This window comes from Eurypyga helias, unplaced genomic scaffold (genome assembly GCF_000690775.1).
Source record: "Eurypyga helias isolate BGI_N326 unplaced genomic scaffold, ASM69077v1 scaffold23418, whole genome shotgun sequence".
NCBI lineage: Eukaryota > Metazoa > Chordata > Aves > Eurypygiformes > Eurypygidae > Eurypyga > Eurypyga helias.
The window spans coordinates 1-9,649 of record NW_010265393.1 but is presented as its reverse complement, the minus strand read 5'-3'; the positions used below and the strand labels follow the sequence as shown (position 1 = coordinate 9,649).

Below are 9,649 nucleotides of genomic sequence, written 5' to 3'. Positions count from 1 at the left end.
CCGCCTCTTCCCCTCTCTTCTCTCCCACTGCCTGTCCCCACCTGCAGTTTTGCAGTGTCATCATCTAAGATGCCCTTCTAGATCGCTGACGTCTTCAGGTGTTCCTGGCAAAGCCGGCAGCAACCTATTGTTGTACTTAATAGTAGGAGGAACAGTCACTGGGACAGGAGCTTATGTAAGATGCTTAATAAATGTGGTTTGGGGGGAGGGGGGGGAGGGCACCTCTGCATGTCCTGCGAGTTAGCCGTCTGCCTTCACTCAACTGCCTTTGTGCTCCTTGCTCTCAGAGATGTGATTTCAGGGGACACTGTCAAATCGTTCAGGTTGTAGATTTGATGTTCTCAAACCGCGTAGTTCTTGGGGGGGAAAAATGGTGCAGAACGGTGCCTCGATGCCATGAGATTCGAAGGTGAATGTCTCCTGTCTGCCTCCAGGTGTACAAGACGTTGAGAGAACACAAGGAGCGATACATCAACCGGGTCACAGCAATAACCACGCGATCGCAGAGCCAGTCGTCTCCCTCCGGTGGGTACTGCCCTGCTCGTTCGAGGCTTGGGGCTGGTTTTCCTAACCTGCTGACCCCTGAAGCCAACACAACAGAGCCCTTCTGGAAACACACGTTAGCGTCAGCGGTGCCTTCGCAGCACCGGCCCCGCTCGTGCGCCCGCGTCTTCCCCGCACAGGCGGGGGGGGTGGGCTTCCCCCGGGAGCAAGGCTCTGGTGCACGCGTAATCGTGAGGACGGAGCAGGTTGCCTCTCGGGGCTCCTTTCTGTCCTCTGTGACAAAGGAGAAGAGAGTTGAGCCCTGCTGTTAGCTCTTACCCTTACGCCGTCTGGCAGAGGGGTATCCAGAGGGATAATGTGTTCTGCCAGCACAGAATCCTGTGCTCTGCCACGTCCCCGTCCCGTGCACGGTGGGCTGAGCCCGCGAGAAGTGCTGTGCTTGGGCCACGTGCAGGGGGAGCAATCGGGCCCGTTAATTAGGGTCTCGGTGGTCCCTTGAGGGCGGCAGGCGGAAATGCTCCCTCAGTCTGTGAGATCTCAAAGTGCTGAGCCAGAGGATGATGGCTGTGACAAGTAGCTTTGGGTCCGAGAAGGGGGCTGTTGTGTCACCTGATGGGGCATCCAACGAAGAATACTCTGCAGGCAGGACAGAGAGCTGGTTGCTTTGGTTTGAGGGGGAGGGTGAAACACGCCGAGCAGGGCTGAGGCTGGCGGGTGAGAGCCTGAGCGCTGAAGCAGAGGTCTCGGCAAGGCTGTGCGTGCGGCGGCTCTGTCCCTGTGATGTGGGGAGCCTGTTCATCCTTCGGTCTCCCGAGCCAGCCCCGGCCTGCCGCTCCCTGACCGCCCTGTCCCTGGTAGCCCGCTCTGCGCAATTAAGTCGGTGTCTTCTCTTTCAGACACAGATGCTGCTCCTCGGGGCACAGCAGGTGAGTCTCGGCGGTGATTGTTAACGGGCTGGTGTATCCCCACGGGCAGTATAACTGCATGTGGCTTAGAAACGGGACCTGCGTGTGGGGTGAAACGCATCCTGCTGGGATCTCTGGAGTTGGTCTCCTTTCAGAATACAATCACGGAAAAATAGGCCTTGGCATTTTAGGGAGCCTCTACGTTCTTATGAACTGCTCACTGAATGGCCAGCGCAGAGGTTTGGTCTTGCTGGCGCGTTGGTTTGTGTTCTCCAGAAGACACGCAGCTCCGTCAAACGCTGCGCGCTTCCTGTTTTCCAAATAGCTGTGACAGATGCTGATTTCACTAACGCCCCGCTCAGGTCTCTTCTGGTGTGTCGAATAATCCTTTGGCCGTGTCCCTCTTGCTGGCTCAGCCAACTGTCACCGCAGAACCCGAGCGCGGGATCGCTCGTGCCTTGTTTGGCCAGAGCAGAGTCCAGGCGTGTGCCTCCTGTGCTGAATCCACTGGACAGGGAACGCCCTGATCGCATGTGCAGCTCCTGAAATTGTGTATTGGATGCTGGAAATGAACTCCGGGGGTCTCTGACGTTGTCCCCGAGCTCAGCTGGGCGGGTCTCGCTTAAAACAAATGGTTTGGAATCCGGCGGTTGGATGTGTGCCGGGAGCCAGCTTTGGCGGAGCGTGGTTCCCCGGGCGCGTAGCGGGCTGGAAGGGCAGTGGAGGAGGAGGGCGGCTTGCCAAGGGAAGTCTGTATGTGGAAGGCATCGGGTGCCAGGCTGGATGGGGCTTGGAGCAACCTGGGCTATGGAAGGTGTCCCTGCCCATGGCAGGGGGTGGGGCTGGGGGAGCTTTGAGGTCCCTTCCCACCCAAACCATCCCAGGATTCCGTGACTGTTCCTTGGGGCTGGCTGTTTGCCCTGCTGTATTTGGGGTAAGCTGTCCGTCTGTCACCTGCAGCTCTAGCTCGCCCGGGGGTCCCATCCCCCGTCCCTTGCCTGCTGATCGGTGGAGGAACTGCTGCTTTTGCTGCTGCCAGATCCATTCGGGCTCGTGACCCTGGTGCCCGGGTAAGAGCTGCCCTGCCCCAGAGCAGCGCGCTGGGGGTGGGCGAGTGCTGCGCGTGCTGCGGAGCCCCTGCGGTGTGCTGGGGCGGTTGCCAGGCACCGGGACAGCCCCTGTCTTTAATGACCAACTAAAGGTGCTGATCGTGTCTGAAGATCCCGCCCTGCCCTACATGCGCCCTCCTCTTTCCAAAGAACTGTGGTTTTCCGACGATCCCGACGTGACAGAGACTCTGCGATTCAAGCAGTGGAACGGCAAGGAGAGGAGGTACGTGTCGCTGGCGGGTAGCGCAGAGCGGAGGGACCCGAGTGCTGCCTGGGCACGTGGCTGGGCGGGGTTCTGTGCTGGCGTCGCGGTGCCGAGCCCTGGGGTGTGCGTGTGGCCGTGTGCCTCGTGCCCAGGCTGACGGAGGGAGGGGCAGCGTTGCACGCTGTGTGCAGAGCTTGTGGGGTGTTCGGCACCGGAGATGCCGAGATGCTGCAAGGGAGCCGGGCGCTAAGGAATGGAGGGAAAGGTGGGGCAGTGCTGGCAGGTCTCGAGAGGAGTGCCGCTTCACACCTGAGCGTTAGCGCTCAACAGCGCTTGAGTCTTGCTGTGATGCCCATAGACGCACGCCAGATCTGGCAGAAATCCTGTCAAATCGGTAACAGTAAAGGTGAGGGTCTGGCTTCCCAGTTCAGAGCATCCAGCTCTGGGCCCCAGCAGCAGGAGGACACGGAGCTGTGGGAGTGAGGCCAGAGGAGGCCACAGAGATGCTCCGAGGGCTGGAGCCCCTCTGCCCTGGGGACAGGCTGGGGGAGTTGGGGGGTTCAGCCTGGAGAAGGGAAGCTCCGGGGAGACCTCAGAGCCCCTTCCAGTGCCTGGGGGGCTACAAGAAAGCTGGGGGGGCTTTTCCCAAGGGCAGGGAGTGACAGGACAAGGGGTAACGGGTTTAAATGGGAAGAGGGAGATGGAGATGGGACATCAGGAAGGAATCCTTCCCACAGAGGGTGGGGAGGCACTGGGACAGGTTGCCCAGAGAAGCTGTGGATGCCCCATCCCTGGGAGAGTCCAAGGCCAGGCTGGATGAGGCTTGGAGCACCCTGGGCTATGGAAGGTGTCCCTGCCTGTGGCAGCGGGTGGGACTGGGTGGCTTTAGGGTCCCTTCCCACCCAAACTATTCCAGGATTCCATGACTGTGGCTCTCATTTAATTCTTGTGACTTTCATGGTCAAGCCTTGTTGATCTAAACCCTGGAACTTCAAAGGTGTGAACACCCTAATTCTTTAAGGTAGATAAGGAATTCTTCACAGAGAGGGTGGGGAGGCACTGGAACAGGTTGCCCAGAGAAGCTGTGGATGCCCCATCCCTGGATGTCTTCAAGGCCAGGCTGGATGAGACTTGGAGCAACCTGGTCTAGTGGAAGGTGTCCCTGCCCATGGCAGGGGGGTTGGAACTAGATGATCTTTAAGGTCCCTTCCAACCCAAACCATTCTGTGATTCTGTGATTCTATAAGTACGAATTCTGGAGGTGGTTGGATGCGTAGGGTTGTCTTTGTATCACGGGTGACTGTTGTCGGCCGGTATCGCAGAGGGAGCAGAACCCACGTGGTAACGGAGCTTCTTTCAGTATCTATTTCCAGCCGCCGTCATTCTACGTGCCCGTGGGGGACCTGCCTTTCATAGAGCACGGCGGAGTAGCAGTTCTCCGTGGCAAGAAGGTGGGTACAGCGCCGGCGGCTGTTCCGGCATCACGCTCCTTCCCAGGCAGAGCCTGGGAGCCGAGCTGGAGCTCAGCAAGCCGACGGCGGTGCGGAGGGTTGGCTGCGGAGGGGAGCGCCTGCAGGTGTGGGGAAGTGGGGAGGGATGGACTATGCTTCCCGTAAGGACAGCGGGAGTGACGTTTGAAAGTGGGAGAAGCCATGAGCAGTGAGCGGAGGGAGAGGGAACGTGGGACAGGGACACGCAGACGCGGTGACAGAGTGGGAACTGGGCTGCGGTCAGAGGGAGAGTGATCCGAGTGGTGGATCACTCTATAGTGATAGTGGGGGCAAGAGCATTGTGCAGGAACAGCAGGAAGGTGGAAAAGTTCATGGTGAGGCTTCTGACACGTCTGCTACCTCCGTGTCTTACACGCCGCTGGAATATGGTTCCAGCCACGTTGGGCGTCTGAGCCCAGTGCTCCTGGGAAGACCAACCTGGCTGCCGGAGGAGTTGTCTCAGTTCCTCCTTCCAGCCTCCCTTTCCCCTCCCAGTCCCCAAAATGTAACGCTGGGCGAATGTTACCTCCAAGCTGGCTCCTCTGAGCACCAGCTGAACTCGAGCGACCTGCGGCGGGTGGAAGCTTGAGCTCTCCTGCTTGTCTGATTCTGCAGGTTGTGCATATGGATGTGAGAGGGAACCTGGTGAAGCTCAGCGATGGCACCCAGATATCCTATGACAAATGTCTGATTGCCACTGGTAAGGTGTTGGCGTTCTCCCCTGGGCTCTGCGGCTTGTGCCGGCCGTTCTGTTGTAGCGGCGTCTGGCCGACGGGAGCTCCCGCGGTACGTGGAATGCTTGGTTGGGCAGGCGCAGGCCGCCCAGCCGTCAGGGTTGTTACCTCCCTCGCTTCCGCCAGCTTCTCTGGGATGCTGGGAAGGTCTTTCCTGTTAACAGCCCAGACGGCGACAGGGACTAGAGCATTTTGTAACAGTTTGGAAAGCTCAGCCCAGATGGAAGATAGCTTTGCGCTGCGTGGGAAGCCAGCGACGTGGTCACGGTACCATTCTGTCTCCCTCCCCCTTGTCCCCAGGTGGTTCCCCAAGGAATCTACCCGCCATCGAAAGAGCAGGAAAAGATGTACAACAGAGGCTGACGCTGTTCCGAAGGGTAATCTCGGGGTGCTGCTGGTGCTGGGCGGGGGCTGAACACGTCCGAGCCACTACCGCTGTTCCCAGCTCTGTAACTCTTCCGCTTTGGGTCCGGGGCAGCTTTTCCTTGGCAGCTGCTTCCCCCAGCTGGTCTGCTCCCCATTCCTTTTCCCCAGGCAGGTAAACAGGGCAGGGCCTTCTGGAGAGCACTCTGCTTGCCTCAGGCCCCAGAGCTGCGACAGCGGGAGTGGGGGTGGGGGTAGTTTTCCGCCTGCATCACTTCGCTGCACCTTCCAGGCCGCGTGGTAAGCGCCGCGGTCAGTGCGGGCCGCGAGCGGCGGGAGCCTTCCGGGGCGTGAGGAGGCACAGGGAGCTACCTCAGTACTCCAGCCTGGCAGCCCTCTGGAATGAGTGTGTGCCACAGTTCTGCCGCACCTGGGCAAGAGACGGGGCAGAGGCTGCTCTGAAACCCCAGCGGGTGTGAAGCTGAGGGAGGTTTAGGTTAGACATCAGGAAGGAATTCTTCCTGCAGAGGGTGGGAGCACTGGGACAGGTTCCCAGAGAAGCTGTGGATGCCCCATCCCTGGGAGTGTCCAAGGCCAGACTGGATGAGGCTTGGAGCACCCTGGGCTATGGAAGGTGTCCCTGCCCGTGGCAGGGGGTTGGAACTGCGGGGCTTTAACGTCCCTTCCCGCCCAAACCATTCTGTGATTCTACGATCCCGGGAGCTCCTGGGCTGGCTTACACCATTCTCTGATGAACTGAGACCCTGGTATCCCTGCTTCCTCCGGGGCATTCCGTCACCTTCAACCTGTACCTTGGGACAAGGTGAATGGAAGATGTGGAGGTTGGTCAGTGGGTGTCTGGTTTGCGCCGTGGAGTTGCTTTTTGTGGACAAGCTCCACTTTTCATGAAAACACGGGCTTTAGAACAGGGACACACCCTTCCGCTTAGCCTAGTTCAGGGAATGAGTAAGGAGTAAGGTGCTGTAGGGGAACTTCCTGCTCAGTGCTGGACTTCCCCGAAGGTCTGGTCTGGGAAGGCAGAGCTGGACGACGTGAGCTGGGGCGTCCTCCTAGAGCTGTACGTGCTGCAGTACGTCTGCACCTGGGAATTGCATTGTAATTGCCCTTCAGAGCCAGGGGAGGATGCCGGACTGAGGTCGCCTGGGCAGGAAGAGCTTGCCCAGACTTTAGGAAGCCACGGAGCTTCTTTCTGTGCAAGAGACAAACGGGAGGAAGGAGAAACGTTTCCTTTTTGACGCTGGGGAGTCGCTTGCATGTCAGAGGGAGAAATTGGAGAAGAAGGTCTGCTGCTGCCATTCCTGTTTGAGGATGTTTGAAATGGGAATAAATCTTCTTTCAGATTGAGGACTTCAGAAGCCTGGAGAAGATTTCCAGGGAAGTCAAGTCCATCACAATTATCGGTGGTGGTTTTCTCGGCAGCGAGCTGGCCTGTGCTCTGGGAAGGAGAGGTGGGTGTGCTGCAGCAGCTTGTCCTCAGCGGGCACCTTGGCAGGAGCGGGAGGCCTTGGGTGTAGGGTTTGCTGAGCTGGCCTCCCGGGAAGCCCTGCAGGTGGCAGGGTCATTCCTCCTCGTAAATCGTAACTGTGAAGTGCAAAAAGTGGGCCTACAAGGAAGGTGTGTGTGGGGGGACTTTTTCCAAGGGCAGGGAGTGACAGGACAAGGGAGGTGACAGGGCAGGGAGATGGAGATGGGCCATCAGGAAGGAATTCTTCCCGCAGAGGGTGGGAGCACTGGGACAGGTTCCCAGAGAAGCTGTGGATGCCCCATCCCTGGGAATGTCCAAGGCCAGGCTGGATGAGGCTTGGAGCACCCTGGGCTATGGAAGGTGTCCCTGCCCGTGGCAGGGGGGTGGAAATGGGGGATCTTTAAGGTCCCTTCCAGCCCAAACTGTTCTGTGGTTCTATGATTCTATGAAAAAGCCACCCTAAAACTCCTTTCAAAGAGGTTGTGAACAACTGGATTCTCACTGTCCAGCACGTGCAGCTTTTTGAGTGCCTCTGTGGTAATTCTAACAGGAGAAGCCAGAACTCCACGATCTGGAAATTTCTGTCAAGCTCCTTGCGTCAAGTCAAGCTTCTGCTTGTGTCCTGAGTGCTGCTCTGCACCCATGGGTTGTAAGAAGCCTGCTCTTTGCCTTCCTTTCAGCACGAAGCAGAGGCCTGGAGGTGATTCAGCTCTTCCCAGAGAACGGGAATATGGGCAAAGTCTTGCCAGAATATCTGAGCAACTGGACCACGGAGAAAGTCAGACGAGGTGAAGCTGCTCCTCCTCTGCAAGGGGCGGGGCTGTGGGTTTAGGCCAGTGGCGTTTGTGTAGCTGAAGTGGGCAAGACCCGAGCCCCTTGTTCCATTTGCTGCGTTAGTGCAGAGTATATTCCCGTGTGTTGGGAAGTGGGGGATAGAGGGAGGGGGGATAGAGCTGGGGCAGCAGACTGCAGGGCCTGAGAACCCACAGGTTAGAATAGAATCGGAGAATCTTTAGGTTAGGAAAGCCCTTTAAGCCCATCCGGTCCAAGCGTTCCCCCCGCACAGCCCAGCCCACCCCAACCCGTGTCCCTCAGCACCTCATCCGCACGGCTCCTAAATCCCTCCAGGGATGGTGACCCCCCCCCTCCCTGGGCAGCCCCTTCCAACCCTGCCAGCCCTTCCCGGGAAGGGATTTCCCTGATACCCCACCTAAACCTCCCCTGGCACAACCTGAGGCCGTTCCCTCTTCTCCTGTCCCTGGGGAGAAGACACCGACCCCCCCCCAGCTCTGCCCCCTCCTCTCAGGGAGCCGGAGGGAGCCATCAGGTCTCCCTGGGCTGCCTCCTCCCGGCTGAAGTTGCTGTTCCTAACCCGGCCCCTGCTCTGCCGCGTCGGTTTGCACCAAAGACGCCGTCTGCTCCGGAGCAAGCAGTTACGGTCCCTGTGTTTGTTTCCAGAGGGGGTTCATGTCATGCCAAACGCCGTGGTCAAGTCGGTCTCTGTCTCCGGCAATCGGCTGGGGATTAAACTGAAAGATGGCCGAAAGGTAAACCTAAACGCAGGGAGAGGGGCACATTCGCAGGGGCGGTGCGAGAATGAAGATGGTCATGACGAGGTCCCCCTCAGGTGGAGACTGATCACATCGTGGCCGCGGTGGGGCTGGAGCCCAACGTGGAATTAGCCAAGTCAGCTGGGCTGGAGGTGGACTCTGACTTCGGAGGGTTCCGGGTGAACGCGGAGCTGCAGGCACGCTCCAATATCTGGGTGGTGAGTATGTGCAGAGTTTGCTGTCGGCGGGTTGTGCCCGTGAAGTCGGAGTACGCAGAGTTGCGGGGGCTGGCGTGCCTCCATGAGGAGAACGGGGCAAATGTCACAGGTAACGAGCCCCACTGTGGTGCAGCTCCTGCGGGCAGCCGTGGGTCTGCTCACGCGTCGTTGCTGCGGTAACGACTGTGAGTTTTTGGGTGTTCATGCTGGGTTGGGGAAGTCGGGGTAACCCAGTGACAGCACGGCTTGCTCTGTTGCCCAAGAGCCCCTTTGATGTGAGGCGAGACTTTACTTCCTGTGGAAAAACACAGCTGATGCCGCCGCCTTTTCGCAAAGATGGGTGAAAAATGCTGAGAAACTGGGACTTGTGTAGCCTGGGGAGCGGGACACGGTGGTGGTGGTGTTTGGGGGTTGTCAGCAGACCTCGGTTCACAGTTCCCCTTCGCTCTCTCCCCGGTGCCTTTCTTGTTTGAACCTCGATTTAAGCTTTTGATGTCCTTGTTGGGTCCTCGCCAAACGGTTCTTTCTCAGGCAGGGGATGCTGCCTGCTTCTATGATATCAAGCTGGGGAGGAGACGTGTGGAGCACCATGATCATGCTGTCGTGAGCGGAAGGCTGGCTGGAGAGAACATGACGGGAGCTGCGAAGCCCTACTGGCATCAGTCCATGTTCTGGTGATGGTTTCTCCTTGGGTTTCTCTTCTCTGCCCATGTTGCAGGAGCCACGAGGAGATAGACCTTGTGAAGGCTTCAAGCGTTGCCTGAGCGTAGCGAAGCTGCTTCAGCTTCCAGCCGCGAGCAGCCCTTAAGGAGTTTCAGTGCTTGTTCCTGCAACTGGCTTCTCCTGCGGCTGGTGGCTTCTCCTGCGGCTGGTGGCCGCAGATTCGCGGTGTCGGGACTCCTGGTTCCACACTAACGTGCGCAGACGAGACCGACGCGTTGCAGTCGGCCTGCGCACCGCCATCTCTCGCACGCCACCGGCGTTGAGGGCTCGGGGTGGGTGGAATCGCCCTGCGTGCATCTCACCAGCGCTTTTCCATTCTCAGGAGCGATCTGGGCCCTAACGTGGGGTACGAAGCCATTGGC

The 9,649-nt window shown here is 58.8% G+C and overlaps 1 protein-coding gene across 1 annotated transcript in view; it reads left to right on the top strand.

Moving 5' to 3' along the window:
* AIFM1 (apoptosis-inducing factor, mitochondrion-associated, 1) overlaps positions 1 to 9,646 on the top strand; it is a gene marked incomplete at both ends in the record, with an annotated part of 10,542 nt that extends 896 nt beyond the window's left edge. The window contains 13 exons of the mRNA XM_010156734.1: positions 435 to 525; positions 1,401 to 1,430; positions 2,370 to 2,479; positions 2,611 to 2,741; positions 4,084 to 4,174; positions 4,829 to 4,913; positions 5,248 to 5,324; positions 6,671 to 6,779; positions 7,477 to 7,584; positions 8,255 to 8,343; positions 8,424 to 8,564; positions 9,096 to 9,238; positions 9,610 to 9,646. Coding sequence (XP_010155036.1) covers positions 435 to 525; positions 1,401 to 1,430; positions 2,370 to 2,479; positions 2,611 to 2,741; positions 4,084 to 4,174; positions 4,829 to 4,913; positions 5,248 to 5,324; positions 6,671 to 6,779; positions 7,477 to 7,584; positions 8,255 to 8,343; positions 8,424 to 8,564; positions 9,096 to 9,238; positions 9,610 to 9,646 — 1,242 coding nt within the window. The remainder of the gene's footprint in view (positions 1 to 434; positions 526 to 1,400; positions 1,431 to 2,369; positions 2,480 to 2,610; positions 2,742 to 4,083; positions 4,175 to 4,828; positions 4,914 to 5,247; positions 5,325 to 6,670; positions 6,780 to 7,476; positions 7,585 to 8,254; positions 8,344 to 8,423; positions 8,565 to 9,095; positions 9,239 to 9,609) is intronic.
* Between the last annotated feature and the right edge of the window lie 3 nt (positions 9,647 to 9,649).